General features: G+C 43.9%; 1 protein-coding gene across 1 annotated transcript; it reads right to left on the reverse strand.

The window, feature by feature from the left end:
• Nucleotides 1-1,246: 1,246 nt before the first annotated feature.
• On the reverse strand, nucleotides 1,247-16,389 carry RNF185 (ring finger protein 185). Its single transcript, XM_056859586.1, has 6 exons — nucleotides 16,173-16,389; nucleotides 12,653-12,671; nucleotides 9,929-10,041; nucleotides 8,321-8,375; nucleotides 2,723-2,840; nucleotides 1,247-1,410 (listed from the first exon to the last, which is right to left on the reverse strand). Exons 1-6 carry the CDS (start codon nucleotides 16,343-16,345, stop codon nucleotides 1,313-1,315), a joined length of 576 nt encoding a protein of 191 aa, XP_056715564.1. The 5' UTR covers nucleotides 16,346-16,389; the 3' UTR covers nucleotides 1,247-1,312.
• Nucleotides 16,390-17,441: the final 1,052 nt, after the last annotated feature.

Consider the following 17,441-nt stretch of genomic DNA (forward strand, 5'->3'; position numbering starts at 1 on the left):
ATTAAATACTAGAAGTCTTTCTATTTACAAGAAAGTCAGGGATCCCCAAATTGAGGAATGTCTTATATAAGTATAGGTCTCATGGATCTAGATGATTCAGCAGCAACACTTTGTAAAGCTTGATATCCCTCTTTCTCCTCTCCCAAAAAAGAAATCCTTCTACACAGAGTTCTCAGAACAGCTCTCTCTCAGGCACTATACAGCAGGAAGCTCTTCCCTCTACGTCATCAGGATATGCACAGGAAAACATCTTGCTGGATTGTGCCTAACCTCCAATGGAACACCTTTGGCAATTTGGAAAAGCTCGTGTGCTAATAGCCAACAGCTAGGAGCTTCTACACAAAGAATGACTGAGGAAAAGTTCCTCATCGTGTATTACCCACAATTATGATCACTTTAGCAGCAGGGCAGGGGTAAGGAGTAAAAAACAGAGATTGTCTTCCACTCTTCCTAACTGAGCTGCGTCAAAATGTGGCGAAAACATTTTGGATAGATCTCAGGAAGGAGGAATGGGCATAATAACCTACAGTATCCAGAACTGTGTCAGTCCCAAATAAAGAGTTGCAGGCTGCTGTACAAACTTTAGGAAAAGAACACTGTTTTTGCTGATAAGGAAATGTGCTAAGTGACAACCACGGAGTGTCCAACAGTTCCACCCTGAGATGAGAAAGTATGTCCCATCTGGCTCCAGAAAATGAAGGTATTCCAGTTTTATGGCTGAAAAAAAATCTGATCCTCTTGGCTTTGAAGTCATCTTCAAGAGGGGCGGTGAGTAACAGCAGGAACAGAACATCTCTAAGGTGATCTGCCAGATGTTCTCCACCAATCCATTTACTTTGTAAAGAGATTTCCTGGAGCAAGTGGTATTTTGATGAATGCAAGGAACTGGGTCCTGGTGTGTTAGTCTCCCTCCCTCTTATGGCATATACTTCAGAAGTTTCCATGTCATGCCTGCCACCTACTCTCCTTCCAGGGTTAGCACCTGGTCTAGTTGATTGGCACACAGATTTCAAAGAATACTCCCTCTTGGGAGCATGGATGTTCAGAGCTGGGTTCGCTGCTGCAGCCAGGTACCTTCTGTGTGAGACATGGTGGAACTTGAGAATGCTTTTAAACAGACCTTTAATTCCATAACTTTGGTGAAATAAACGAGAATTCCTTCCTCATGTTGCAACACCATGGCTACCAGGATCCCACCAGTATCTATGGAACCGGACACCAAAAGGTTTATAGTTGGCCAAAGGGGAAGCAGCAGTCTGTGACTAGCTCAGAGCCCGGCAAACTGTCGTACAATACAGACTGTGGAGGAAAGTTAAGCAATCAAAAGCCAGAACATGATCACCAGGGCCACAAACAGGAAAAGACGGGATAGGAATTGTTCATCCACGTACTGGGGAGTCCCTGGAGCAGCTGGAAAATCGGAAGGAAAACAGCCGTTATCCTCTCATCTCTAACAAAAACAAATTGAATACAGTGGATTTCCAGGATCAGAGGCAAAAGAACAGAACCAATCAATGAACTATTGTTTTTCGTTAGCACACTCCCCTAATTCCTCAAGAAATGAAAATTCTGACTTTCGGTTAAGATGGCAGAGTAATCAGAAAAAAAGAAAAACAGCTAATAAAATTGTTGCTTTTCTAATTAGATCAAATATTTTGGATAAAGATAAGCACTCCCATTATTCTTGTGAGAAAAAATTCTCTTGATCTAGGTTAACAGCCAAAAAGATTTCAGTTCTACACGATCTTCCACTTGAAACACCCACATGGCAGACAGTAAAAATGGATCCAAAGCTTTTTGGGTCCCGAGGATTTTTGGGTATGCTTTGAATGCAAACGTATTAACCTTATATTGTGTCAGACCTTAGGTCAATCTAGTTCAGTACTATTTACTGTGACTGATAGCAGCTTCCAGAACATCAGGCAAAGGAAGGTTTTTTTCTCAGCATCTGTTACCCGCTATGCTTTACCTGAAGTTGACAGGCATGGAACCTGCCTGTAAACTAGGTATTCTAGCACTGAGCCACAGCCCCTCTCCAATACCACAAAGTGAAGTTTCCAGTAAACTTATTGGGGTGGATCCTGCCCTTATCCTACCACATCATTGAGCAAAGTTTGAAGCCTTCCTCCGACTTAAATGGCTCTTCCTTAAGCTGCAGGACGGTTGGATCCACCCCAATACATGGGCAACTACATGTGAAATACCCATGTCAAAAGGCTGTGGAAACCTTCTTAGGTACATGTTTTGTAAAAGATCTTCACTCACGCACATAACGAGGCATAGCTCTCTAGAACCTCAGAACTCTTCACAACGGGGCCACCATAACTGACTCAACAGCTTGTATTCAGTATGGAATATTGAAATCAATCCACCAGGAGATGGATGACAAATACACGGTTGGCGATTGTTGCATTGGTGAACTGTCAAGTTTTGTTCTTGGTTCATGTTTTTTAAAAAAGAAACTCATGTTACGGGAGCTTGTAAAATAATACAACTTTGTGCTTTAATTCCAAAGGTCCTAAAATATTGAGACAAGGTCCCCACTTACACAAGAGGCAAAGGTAGCAGAATCAATCAACCCCAACTTTTTGAGATGCTCCTCCCTAGCCTTGTGTTGGACAGGGACAGCATCTCACAAGCCAGAAGTTTTTTTTTGTGGGGGAGACGAAGTGTTAATGTTTTTCTCCTGTGTGATTTTCTGAAACATTAGGATGCTGTATACCTGGAGGTGGCCGGCCGTCATTTATGTTGAACGCTGTAGCAAATATACCAAAAGGAAATGCCCCAATTCCAAACGACATTTGGAAGCCTCCATCACCAAATCCAAATCCCTGGAAACCCTTGAAAAAGAGAGAGAACACAGAAGTGGGGGGAAAGTTAGACATTTTAAGAGCTCAGATTGACAATGCCAGAGTTGGTCCCATTTCAATCTGTGAGCAGCTAAGAGAAGCCCCAGGCCAGGAAACATGTAAGAACAACAATTAAAGGCTCCTGTGAGCCCCAGTTGCTCATTCACTGCAGATGCTGCCCACTGCAGCTCTACAAGTTACTGCTCTGGCCTTATCTCATTCCAATCATACTCCACTGAGCATGAGCAAGTCCCAGCAATTACGTGTGACAGCACTTGTGGCAAAGGGTCTTGAAAAATACAGAGAGATGGGAGAGTTGAACAACTGTGCAAGAAGGTAAGTGATGAACCAAGCTAAACCAAGAGTAAAGGACAATAGGAATTCGGGGCTGAAAAGAAATTCTGTTGCAATTTAACAACCTCTCAAATTCTGTGTAGCTGTTTAAACAAATCAGTAACAGCCAAACCTGGATCTACACTAGACTTGTAAGAAATAGCTTGAAAACTGCAGAGTAGATTCAACCCACCTTGAAAGAGTTAACTTTTGATTTTCAAGTGTAGGAGGGGGAAACCAATCTGGTTCACCAGATTAGAGCCCGCCGCTCATGTGGAGGAGTGGGGAATCAAACCCGGTTCCCCATATTAAAGTCCACTGCTCCTAACCACTACACTATGCTGGCTCTTGATGGAGCAGTGGAGCCAGCCAGAGGAGAGGCAATCTAAACCTAGTGCTGTTATAGGCCAGTTAGAATAACATTTGTTCCAAATAACTTGGCAGAAACCATCATTAAAGATAGAATTAAACTCAGGGGTCCCCAGCCTTTTAAAGCCTGCAGGCACATTTGGAATTCTGACATGGCGTGGCATGATGGGCACAGCAACAAAATGGCTGCCACAGGAGGCGGAGCCAGTCACAAAATTACCGCTGCAGCTTCACTTCAGTAACTCAGTGCAGATCCTTGTACTGTGGTGGCAGCTACTGCCAAAGCAACGTTTTTAAAAATCTGCTCAGCCAAACAAGTGTCCAACAGTTAATCAAAGCCCTTGCTAGGCAAAAGCCCTACCTGGCTCTGCCCACTTCCTAAAAACACTTGGGCTCAAGAAAAGGTGTTGGCGGGTGCCATGGCACCCCCGGGCACCATGTTGGTGATCCCTGATGTAGAAAAACTACTCCTACTGAGGAGGAAACAGCATGAATTCAGAAAAGGAAGTCCTGCCTCACCAACCTTTTGGAGCTGTGGGAAACGTGATAATGGTGAACTGACATGGACTTCTAAAAGGCTTTGGAAAAGTCCCTCACTAAAGGTGCTATCAACAGTTCAGCAATTGATTTCATAAGCTGCCACTCTCCAAGGAGAATGAATTGCTGAGTGATTTCAGCTATCCAACAGAGAAATGTTCCTTAATCACACGCAATAGAGCTGTTTGCCTGAAGCAATGAGGACAGCGAAGCAGACTCTGGGGGCTCCACGCCGACTTACATGGAAATTGCAATTGTTTCATCAGGTCATGCATGAGTTTCACCTGTACCTTCAGAAATTCTATGGACTGTGCCAGCTCTCCCAACCATGCAGAGTTTACCATTTTGTAGCTGCTGTGCCTACATGCTTTATGTTTAGATTCTGCTATATCACTAGCAACACTCCGGCATGATGCCAACTACAGTCAAAGCATGTTTACATGCACACACCCAGAGAGTTTACAAATCTACATCCTAAATCCCACAAGCAGAAAACAAACTGCTCCCATCAGAACATTGGTTAAACAGGCAAATGTACATATAGAGTACTTCATTTGCACAGTCCTCTGACGAGCAGAAAACAAACGGAGGGGGGAGAGAGGGTTTTGTTTCCTAATAGGACTAAAAGGAGTCGACAGAAGCACAGAAGAAGGGGAGGGGGGAAAGGTCTCAAGATCAGGAGAGATGGAAGGGACTGACAGCTGTTCTAATATTCCATTTGCCAGTGCTTTGGCTTAAATTTCTAGGTTTTTTTCCTCCGGAGAGGCAGCTATGTTAGTCTGCAGCAGCAAAAACAACACTGGCTTGTGGCACCTTCATGAATAACCGCTGCAAAGACTGCGCTAAGTGGTGGGAGATATGACAGAAGATCAGACATGCGCTAAAATAGTAACACTGGTCACCTATCTACCTCAGGGGTTAGAAGAAGATGCTGATTGCTGTCTTTACAATTTAGGCCCACTTGTCCTGGTATGAACCTGTGATCCATCTTGTATCTACCTAGCACTCCTACTCTCTGCTTCCACCCAGCTCCAATTTGCTCACCCAGCCTTGACTAGAGGATCGGGCCACATGCTGCCTCAGCCCCTTAGAGTGGTCCTTCTGAAGCTGGGCGCCAAACTCAGACATTGCTTCCTTTCAGGAGGGCTTCTATGGCTTCTAATTTTCAAAGGGCTTTCTGTTGATGTTGGCATAATTTTATTGTATTACTGAAGAGAACACTAATGAGGAGAGTTTGGTTGGAGGGTAGGGGTTTTATTTTTATACCAGTTTTTAATATATTTTTAATTATTTGTTTGCAGCTACAATTCTTGGAAATAGAGAGCACATAGAAATAGGCAGGGTTTAGAAAAGGTTACTTTTCAGCTGCTGCAGCTGTTCTAAATGGTTAGGGGGCCAATTCCATCTGGGGTTAAATTTGTGGCATGCAGTGACCAATTTGCTGAACCCTTTGTTGCTGAAATTATTCTCATATGTTCTGACTCATTATCTACAAACTGGGCTTTGACTGTACTTGAGGCTTCCTCTTCCCTTCTGACACTTTTCAGGCTATGCAACTCAAGAAGATGATCCTAGGATATATGAGGCAATTACAAAAATCCTTCATCCTGGTCCTTCCTGGGCAATTCAATGCGCCAAGGGGAAACTGAATCTCTGGTTCATTAAGGTATTAACGCCCTTAAGGGAGAAAATGGTTTCCTCAGTGTTAAAATGATGGTGCAGAGACCGCTTCCCAAGAAGCCTACTCTAGACTCTTCTGATCTGAAGAGCTTCAATCTAGTCCATTCCACTCTAAGGTGCTGGAACAAGTGGGAACAACACATATCCAGGGGCTCTAAATAATTATCTATATCCATTTCAGTGTGACTTCCAGTCCAGTCCAGACAGCCAATGTGGTGTAGGGGTTAAGAATGGCAGACTCTAATCTGGAGAACTGGGTTTGATTCCCACTCCTCCACATGAGGCCTGCTGGGTGTCCTTGGGCTAGTCACAGTTCTCTCAGAACTCTCTCAGCCCCACCTATCTGACAAGGGCTGTTGTAGGGAGGGGAAGGGAAGGCAATTGTAAGCCGCTTTGAGAGTACAAAAACCAACTCTTCTTTTGGAGTCGGACTGAGGCTGCCTTGATCACTCTAACTCAACTGGGAGATAGGTATGGGGAAGTACCTCCCTCATGTTCCCCCTTATAGCTTTCAACACCACTGGCCATGTAATCCTTTTGGATCACCTTGCTTGGAAGGGACATTTGGGCACTATACTGCAGTACTCCTAGTACATGACAGCTGCTCCGCCCTACGGCTTGCAGACGCCACAAAGTTCTCTCTTATGCTGTTTAGCATCTCCATGAAACTGTTGGGGGAAACCATCTATGTTATGGTGTCACCGGCATGAGGATGACACTGTCCTTTCTACCTGATTCTAGGGAGGCAGCAGAGGCTCAGAAACCATGTCTGGATTACATACCAACTGGACAAAAGTGAACAAAATGAAGCCTAATTCAGACAAAGTAGAAATATTGTGGACTGGGAATATGTATAATCTGGAGACTGGGACACAGCCTGGATTAGGTGAAGCTGCGCTTCCCCTTAAGACCCATTTGAGCAGTTTTGGTATGCTCCTGGATCTACCACAGCATCAGGGGTGGTGGCCAGGAATACATTCTACCAGCACAAGCTGAATCACCCTTTCCTTTAAAAAAAAAAAAAAGACTTAGCCGTGGTATATTAAGATCTTCCTCAGTGGTCTTTCTCTGTGCACCCCCAGGAAGTTCAGTGAATGTGCCACATGGACAGGGCCTTTTCAACAGTGGTGCCCAAGATTTCTAGGGAAATTCACTTCCCTCCCTCTCAGATGGCATCTAGATACCAGGTCAAGCCACAGCCTTCAGACAACATGGGACTCCCAACTAGATGGGCTTTTTGCTACTTTTGCTTTTTGCCTGTAAGACTGAGATGTTCCGCCAGGCCTATGGTTGAGGGCAGCGATGATTTTTCCATATAGCTGGCCTCCCGTTCCTCCCCCCACCCAATTCTGTTTGGTTATATTATTGTTCATATGTTGTTAATTTTAATTCCTTTTGGTATGACGACTGTTTGTTTTCCCTTCCCTTTGTTCCTTCCCCTCTGTTTGGGGAATCCCCTGCTATTGTGATAATTTTAAGAACGTCAATAGATTTTTATAATTACTAGAGGTTTTAATTGTAACTTATGTTTTAATTTTAAGGGCGCCAATAGATTTTTATAATTACTAGAGTATTTAATTGTAACTTAGGTTTCAATTGTTGAATATATTGTAAGCTGCCCCGAGTGGGAGAGAAATCAAACAAACAAATAAATGGCTGTTTTATGTAAAGGTCTACTTTTGCCTATTTATGCCAAGCATTCTTTTGTTATTCTTATGTATTATTAATCTGGCCTTGTCAGCCCCCTTGTGAACTGTACTAGTCAAAATGGAGAATATACATATTTTGGTGGGCTAGAGCCCATGTGCCATGACCTGGGCCCAGGCTAGCCCAAGCTCATCAAATCTAGGAACCCAAGCAAGGTTGGTCCTGGTTAGTACTGGGATGGTAGTCCACCAAGGAGGACCAGGGTCACTACACAGACACAGGCAATGGCAAACCATCTCTGTCTCTTTCCTTGGAAACCCCAGAGGGTCACCATAAAACAGCTGCAGCTTGAAAGCCCTTTCCACCTCTAGAGCCCATGCAACTCTGTATCCACCTGACCAAGTGGGCTTTGCTTCTGGCCAACAAAAGCTAATGTCACAATATGATTAAAGTCATGAGAGATTAAAATATGGAATTCGCTGCCACAGGATGTAGGGATTATCACAGGCATCAAGTGTTTTAAAAGGGGATTAGATTCATGGAGGATAGGTCAGTGACTACTAGCCATGGTGACTAAAGGGAACCTCCACATTCAGAGGCAGAAAAACCTTTCAATACCACTGCCAGGAGGCAACATCAGGGGAAGGCCTTGGCCTCTATGCCTTATTACTGGCACTCCAGAGTAACTGGTTGGCCACTGTGTGAGACAGGATGTGAGACAGGATGCTGGGCTAGAGAAACAACTAGTCTCATCCAGCAGTTTTATATCTAATGGCCTTTAAAGGTGCCAAAGGTCTCCTTGTAGATTTTTCTTCATAACAAGGACCAGCAACATGCATTTTTGCTGTGTTATTTCTGAAAAACAATTGAAAACTATCTCCAGGAGCTTGCAAATTATTACTCACCCCTCTATTTTCTGGTTCAGGCCTCTGCCCCTGAGGTCGTGGAGGTGTTTTTTCTCTGTAAGATACAATTAATTCAGTTGGGTTAAGCACTGGTTAATTTGGGGACTTGGTACTGCCTGGGTCTTAGGGCCCCTTAACCCAAACACTGAAGTCATCCCAGCCTCTTTGCATTAAACCTCTTACAGGCCAGCCTATAGCTCTGACCAACCCTGAGAAGGAGGAAACAGAGGCTCATCTAGGGATCTTTGTTAATGATGGATTCATAAGTAGCTGCCTATAATTACCTGGCCACTAGTGCAGTGCAAGTCAATGTCCAAGGCAGAAAACCCAGATGGCATCCTTTCCTGCAGCTATTTAATTTGGTGCACAATCTACCAGATCCTTCCCCATTGAACCAACAGGAGCTGGGCAAAAGAAGAGTACTTTCAGGTAGGGTGTACTCAGGACAGATGGGTCACATTAATCCCACTGTCAGATTGCTACCTTTAACAAAACTCAATATCTGCCTGAAGCAGCTCCTTCTTCTCTCCCAGTATAAATATCAGCACCCAAACTACTTAACAGCCCACCCCATATGGTCGGATAATGTCCACTGCTGTCATTCAGGATTTCTCAAACTGCCCTCTTTTTGGGAAGCTTTTCCACAACAAATCATCCGACTGCATGAGGTCTGCGATGGATGTTCTAGGGCAGCAGCCCCCACCTTTTTGAGCCTGCAGGCAGATTTAGAATTCTGATACGGCATGGAGGGCACAGCAACAAAATGGTTGCTGCTGGAGGCAGACTCAACCACAAAATGATTGCCACAGCTGAACTTCAGTAACACAGTGCAGATCCTTGTCCTGTGGTGGCAGCTGCTGCCAAAGTAACATTTAAAGGAATCTGCACACCCCATCAAATCTCCAACAGTCAATCAGAAGCCCTGCTGGGAAAAAGCCCTACCTAGTCCCACCCACTTCCTAGAAACCCTTGGCGGGTGCCATAGCACCTATGGCCACCACAATGGGGACCCCTATTCTAGGACATGTTCTAGTGCTCAATTCATACTCTCTCTGGCCAGAGTTGCTGGTCTTCACCATTACTTTGCACCCATAGAATATGCCCAACTGTGACTGCACACTGCACGGGAAGATTACCACTGGTGGGAAAGCAAGCTGCCCATCAGGGAAACTTGCCTGCCAGTACTGGCCTCTTCATTAAGGAACCCCCGATGGGCTTCTCAGGAGCTCCAGAATTTCCTGACATGCAGTTGTGAAGCCAGTGGCCTAACAGGCAGCAAGTGTAACAGCAGGGCAGGACAAAACCAAGAAGGCATCAGGGCACCCAAACCTCTTGCCCCAAATTAAGGTTTACCCATTGCTCACACTTTGTTATATAAAACTACGTATGTCCCTGTTGAAGCTGCTGTGGCAGGTAAGTGCCCTGTAATTAATCTGCAAATAGTAATGAGCATTTAGTTCAAGCAGGAAGAGACAACAAGGAAACTGTACGGGAATCTGATCTAGCCAATTCCACATGCCTTTGTTACTTCAGCAAATGCCACTCCCTGGGTTCCATATAAGTGAGTGAAAGCACGTTTCTAGGAGTGATAACTTTGAAGTTTCTCACCTGGGGTCCTGTTGCCCAGTACTGCCCCTTCCGTAAAGCGGGATAACTTTATCTCGGCTGATTCCTGCTTTACATACGGGACACACTTGCCTGTTTGGCCTGGTCTCTAACCACTGAAAGATACAAAAGGAAAAAAAATACTGAGTAATATAAATAGAGCCAATGGGGGTGGGAGTAAAGAAAGTCTCAGACAAACTACATAACAGGACATATAGGACAACTATGAATAACGCTATTCTTAATGACGCAACTAGATTAAAGTCGAAAGGATGTTCAGCTGTTGATGTGAATGGATGCAAAAGGAAAGTCTAAAGCTGTTTGACACTTATAATAGGAACATGTAATGTATGAACCGAGGTAAACTCGAAATAGTAAAACTAGAAATGGAACGGTGCAATCCTGGGATTGAGTGAATTAAAGTCGACTGGATTAGGACATTCTCAGTCAGAAAATCACAAAGTGTTTTACTCTGGAAATGGCAACACAGAAGAAATAGAGTTGCTCTAATAGTGAGGCAAGATTTAGAACAAGCAGTCAAGGACTATAATGCAAAGTCTGACCGAATAATATCAATCAGACTTCATGGAAAGTGTATCAACATTCAACATCATTCAAGTTTATGCCCCAACTACAAAAGCTGATGAGGAAGAAATTGAAAGCTTTTATACAAGTGACCAGGAAGAAACTGATCACACACCTAAACAAGATGCGCTGATAATAATAAATTACTGGAATGCAAAAGTAGGAAACAAAACAATCAACTATTGTTGGAAGATTTGGGCTAGGAGCACAAAATGAAGCAGGAGAGCGACTCATAGAATTTCATGAAGACAACAATTTGTTCATTGCAAACACATGTTTCAGATGCTTGTATATGTAGATATCACATATACAATTTGAGATATGCAGATGACACCACATTACTGGCTGAAAATAGTGAAGACTTGAAATGACTACTGGTGAAGGTCAAAGCAGGATTACAGGTGAACAACAAGACATCAGATGTAAAGAGGATTTACCCAAATTTAAGGAAGTTTCTATTCCTTGGCTCCATCATCAACCAAAATAATGACTGTAACCAAGAAATCAGAAGGAGATTGAAACTAAGAAGGACAGCTATGAAGGAACTAGAAAAGATCCTTAAGTGTAAGGATGTGCAACTGGTAACCAAGATAAAGATAACATATTATAGTATTCTTGTATGGGTGTGAAAGTTGGACAACGAAGAAAGAGGACAGGAAGAAAGTTGATCAATTTGAAATGTGGCGTTGAAGGAAAGTTTTACAGATACTATGGACCGCCAAAAAGTCACAAGTGGGTTGTAGATCAAATCAAGCCTGAAGTGTCCCCTAGAAGCTACAATGACCAAACCGAGGCTATCATACTTTGGTCACATTAGGAAAATACACAGATCACTGGAAAAGATGAGGGGAGTTATAAAAAATACTGTTCACACTTTGTTTGGCCCCTTTAGCTGTGAAGACATCCTCCAGCCATTTTTTTGGCCGTGGCATCAAAACCCTTTTAAAGCGATGTTTTTTATAACATTTTCAAACTCTTAATACATCGCTGGGAATACATAATGCGGTAACCCCCAATAATGCTAGGAAACATTGAAGGCAGCAAGGAAAGAGGAAGACCCAACATGAGATGGACTGACTCAATAAAGAAAGTCACGGCCCTCAGTTTGCAAGACCTGAGCAAGGCTGTTAATGATAGGACGTTTTGGAGGTCATTAATTCATAGGGTTGCCATAAGTTGGAAGCGACTTAATGGCACTTAACATACATCCTACATTAGGCTGTAGGAAGTTCCTTCAGCATGAAGTGCCTTCCTCCATCGTAAGTGGTCCTTATATTGGAGAAACAGCCACTTAAATAGGAGGACGACTTCAAACTTTAGAAACAATATTACTATGTGTGTCATATGCCTGGTGCTAAATTAGCTGTGCAGACAGCAGCTTTTCTACCTACTGAACAACTTTTGTTGCTCAAAGCACATACGGACATTATCACACTGCTGCCTAAGATTAACACACTTGCACTTTCCATAGCTTCCCACTACACATTTTTTGTTTCAGCACACAAGAACCAGGAGTCTAACTTCAGGCTTCAAATAATATTTTAAGCTGTCACCTGTATACTAAGACATGCCACCACTTTTAACATTCAGAGGTTGATGGAGAGTAAAGGCCTGAAAATGCAAGGCAGGAATCCTGGGTTCAAATGTCAACTTTACGATCTATCTACTGGGTGGGGAGGAGTCATAGCTCAGTGGCATAACATCTGATTTGCATGCAGAAGGTCCTAGGTTCAATCCCAGGCATCTCCAGTTACAAAAGGATCAGGCTGTAGGTGATGTGAAAGACCTATTTCATGCATTCATCCCCCATCTGCATCACAGGAAGAGTAATACTGATCTACCTTACGAGGTGGGCGTAAGGATTACTGAACTGTGAAGTCTTCTGAGCTCTTTATTATTAATCGTGCCTCCTTATAGAAACATACACATAAAAGCTAAAAACCACCCACTCCAAAGCAGATTGCAAACGATTGCATGTTAACTCCCATTAGCACAATGAGTTACCCTTGAGGGATTTTAAACACAGTTCATTTAGGAATGGAAAGGGATATTACAGCTTCTGCCAGAATTCCCCAGAGGGCTGAGGGAGTGATTGTGCAAGAAGAGCTGATGAAAGACAAAGTAAAAGAAAACCAGTCTTACCTGATGTAAACAAGGCCAACTGTTGAGATTTCCAAAGTGATTTGGTTGCAGAAAAGAGAGAGAGGGTAGGGACAGAGGAAAAACAACAACAATCCATCAATACACATGTGAAATTGCATGCGAACAAACAGAACAGCGGACTCCAGCAGCACTGGTTCTACACTCATACACTAAAGTAAGCCAAACATTTTAAAGGACAGCAGCAAAAGCAGGATATTTTCAATTGCTTCCCTTCCAGGGTGTACAATCTGACACGGAGACCACACAGCTGAAAGGGATGAAGAAGCCAGCACAGTTGACTCTCTTTTTCAAAACAGGATCTTCCGCAATAGTATAATGCAAAAGGTGCACTGTGAGGGCTGCGAAATGGAACGTTGCAAGTAACCAGGGCAGCTGACCGATTCTGCCAGAGCCAGGCCAAGGTGCCTTCCCACCCAATGGATGCACCGCCCAATCCGAGAGAGACATCCCAGGGTTCCTAGTAAAAAATGTCTCAGAGGATGGTGCAATTCCTGGATCACCTTTGCAACACTGCCAGGAATCCCACGGCTGCCTCTGATGACACCGACAACTTTCCTGTCCCAAATGACCACGTGAGCTGCTTTGCAGTTGGCCCACCCCAGGGTTCCACTGTTTCCTCCCCACAACTACTGTTTGATGAACTCAAAAGGGAGGAACGTTATAAATGGTGCCACAGGTCTAGTTTTAGTTGTATTATAATATAGTATAATTGTATTTTACAATATAGTATAATTGTATTTTATATTGTAATGATTGGGTTTTATATTAATGCATTTTAATGATTTGTATATTGACTGTTACAAGCCACCATGAGCCCCGCTTAGGTAGGGAATGGGAGTAGAAACTGAATAAAATAATAATTACTGCAAACAAGAACCTGTACTGACTTCTGTCATTGCTATGGCATTTCAATAAGAAACAATGCAAGTAGGTAGCCCCAGCTAGAACTGAAACTGAGCAATCCTACTGGCAGCCACATATCAATTACTTCTGCCTACACAGCCCATTACATTTAAATTCTGCCAGCTAAGCACTTGATCCATCTTCTCTGCTCCTAGCTGACAAATTCATGCCTTTCACACAGTGGGAATAGCTGACACTTATGGTAATTATAGGGAGGGAGAAGGAGAAATCCTAATTTGTACAGCCATGTTGGACATACACTCGGAAATGGGCACAAGACAGGAAATGATTCATTCCAGTTTGGGCCAGAGGCTACCAAGCCCTACATTCAAGCAGCCTGTTCCACGAATGAGATGAAGCAGAAGACCAAACATGACCACAGCAACATGACTGTCCTCAAAAGCCATCTGCACACAGCTACTGCAACACCTGAAAGTGGCTTTCCACCAGAGTACCCGAACAGAATGAGATCTCATTGATTCCTTTAAGCAACGGCTGGACAAACATTTGTCAGGGATGCTCTCTAGGCTGATCCTGCATTGAACAGGGAGTTGGACTACAGGAGCTGTTGGGCTCCTTCCAGCTCTATGATTCTATTTTCATGAATGTGTCACGGTGAAGCAGGTCAATGATGAATCATACGGAGATCCTTCACTCAGGTGTAAATCACATGCTTTGCATGCAGAAGTCCCAGGTCTGGATCCGGACATTTTTCCATCCACAGAAGAGAACTTTACTGCCCGCCCCCACACACACACTATAACCTACTTATCTCCATGAGATGCTGCTCTTGGGGGACAGGGGACCCTGAGGAACAACGTGAGGGGTCCTGGAGCGAGAAGGGGGAAATCAGAGAAAACTGCCAATTTAGTCTGGATCCAAACCACCCTCACCCTCAGGTTCAGTCCTCAGCATCTACAAAATCACAAGCAGCAGGGCTGAGAAAGACCTCTTGGCCTGAGTCACTGATGAGCAGATAGTACCGGCTAGATGGATCAATGGCCACTGAGTGTGCAATTTCTGCAATGAGACCAGATTGCCACAAAGGCAGTAAATACATCCATTGTCAGCCTCTGCCTTGTTGCTTTGCTTTAAAGAAACTCCCAACATCAGGCATAATTTCCCCGCAACCTCTCGGCAACAGCAAAGCTACACTTGAAGAGCATCTTTCTGCCATTCAGCTAGTATATAAAAGCTAGTTCCTGGATTCCAACACATTTTACCCTAACTTAGGAACAGAACCCACAGTATAGTTATACAGATAATGAGATGCTAGGCTCAGTTCTCAGTCAGTTCTCACCAAATGCTTTGAGCAAAGCCACGAACCATTTGGAATAACAAAGCCTGTCCCACTCCAGCCCAAACAACAAGATCAGCTGAGGCAAGGAGTGAGCCTAACTTCCACTACCCTCAAAGTGTGCTGCTGTAGCTGCCGTTGACAGCTGACTGATATTGATCCTGCACTTGAGTGCAAAGTGAAGAGATACACAGGGGCCCTCCCAGGTTTCCCTGTCATATACAGACCTACCTGTATCATGTCATAGCAAAAGTCACACACATGCATCTGCCTTCTACTGATTCAGACCACTGATCTATCATGGTCAGTATTTTCTATGCCTGAGACTCTGGAGAGCTGCTGTCAATCAGAGGTATTGCAAATCATCCTTTTAGTTGGAGATGCCAGGTCCGAACCCACAGAGAAAACTGTGGGTTCAGAACAGTTTCCAGGAGGCCAACTAAATCTTCAGTAAGAACGTATGTGTGTAAAGTGCCGTCAAGTCGCAGCCGACTTATGGTGACCCCTTTTGGGGGGGTTCATGGCAAGAGACTAACAGAGGTGGTTTGCCAGTGCCTTCCTCTGCACAGCAACCCTGGTATTCCTTGGTGGTTTCCCATTCAAATACTAACTAGGGCTGACCCTGATTAGCTTCTGAGATCTGACGAGATCAGGCTAGCCAGGGCCATCCAGGTCAGGGCTTAGTAAGAATAGCAGCTTCAAATCATTTTTCTAGAACAGAGAATGCCAAATCTAGGGGACTGACAATGGTAAGCGCATGACAGATAACAACATCTTCAGAGGCACAACTTTACTTCATCACAAAATTTAGCCCGTGCTGGGGTTTCTCATTTAGAACCTAAAAATCCATAGAATTCAGTGGCTTATAAGTAAAGCACATTTCTACCTTCAGCAGCCAATTCAACTACCATGGCAAATTCTTTACCTGCCACTTTCTCCAATTCAAATGTTCAACCCCATCCCACACAATCACAATCAAGGCTCCCAAGTAGTCCCTCTTCCAGAAAGAATGTTGCTGCAAGACAAATTGACCTGCGATAACAGAGGTGAGAGGGAAGGAGAGAGCCTTGCTACATAGTCATCTCCCAGACCAAGTACGCAACACCCACAAGCTGTTCCAAGATACACGGCTGTGGAGTAACAACTGGTTTGGAGGTGATCAGGAAAGGCTTAGGAAAAATTCAGTTTCTGTGGGATTTCCACCACCCTTTTAATGGAAAGTTTTAATGATTATGGTGGATTAGGACATTAACTGAAGAAATGGATGGATGGACAGCCAACCAGGAACAGGACACTAACCAGAAGAGGTGTCCACACAGACTGATCACAGCATCCTTGGCAGTGTCTAAACAGATGTTGCATTCGAAAGTGCTGTCCTGACTGGCACTGTCCCCATTACTGCTATTTCCGCTGGTCCCACCAGTATTGGAGTTCTCCATGGAGGCTGAAGCTGCAGCTCCTTTGCTGGCCATTCCTGGATCCTGATCAAGCCCAGCCAAGAAACTCTTTCCAACTGAGATCTAAGGATAATCAGAGACAATTCATTTAAAGGACGCAATCATATTACTTTGTTTAAAAGAAGACAATAATGAAGGCTGTTTTCATACAATGAAAGCATTTGAGTCTTACAGCTGTTTCTCTTTTATTGTAGCCAACAAGAGAAATCTTGCCAGCCTGATCTTAATACACAGTTACAACCAACACTACTGGGACCACAGCAATATCTGGCTTTCTTATGGGCTTCTTGCGAGTGTCTTTTAACCAAGCCCTGATTGCTCTGTCACAAATATTCACCATTGTAGTCTCTGAATGCTCTCTAAAATTCACAATAGAGCATTATTATACCTCCCTCTATCCCGTGAGATCAGGACAGCTTACTCCTGCCAGAGGCAAACCCAAGAAAGATTTAATAAAGAATCAGGATAAATAGGCCAGTCAGCTATGCCTGTTAGCAGTGAATGGAATCTGCCACCAAAAAAAAAAAAAAGTATTAAGAGGTCTGCTTTGCTACTTGCAGCCTGTCAGACTGGGCCATTGGTGAACAATTCCAAGATTTTTAGTTCAGTGCCCTGTCCAGCAAGCTGCAAGCAAAGACAGCTTAGTAGAGTCCCAACAATTGAAGACTTACGGATGGGCTGCCCAGAAGCCGGTACTGGGCATTAGAGCCTTGCTATGAGTTATAGCTGCTCCTGTGGGAAGAAGCTGGCTGTGTTCAGAATCTCAAAGGTCCCTCCCTTCCCAACAGGCAAGTGGACTGAAGCACTGGCTATGCCCACCTTTTCCTACCATACCAAGTGGACTGAAGCACTGGCTATGCCCACCTCTTCCTACCATACCAGGACAGCATGTCATGGCAGAAGGTCTCTGGGAGTAGGTGGCAGAGTAGAGATAATTTCTAATTTGAGAGTTAACTGCTCAGAAGGTTGAAATAAATAAACTCAGCCACCAGTGAAGGAAAGCCTTCCCTCAAAAACAAACAAGTAAATCTTTAATTCTCTGGAATTCTCTCTCTATTTTTTGGGCAAGTAGTGGAGGGAGGTAAGCTATGAAGCACTCGAGCCCTCTCTG

Source organism: Euleptes europaea, chromosome 13 (genome assembly GCF_029931775.1).
Source record: "Euleptes europaea isolate rEulEur1 chromosome 13, rEulEur1.hap1, whole genome shotgun sequence".
NCBI lineage: Eukaryota > Metazoa > Chordata > Lepidosauria > Squamata > Sphaerodactylidae > Euleptes > Euleptes europaea.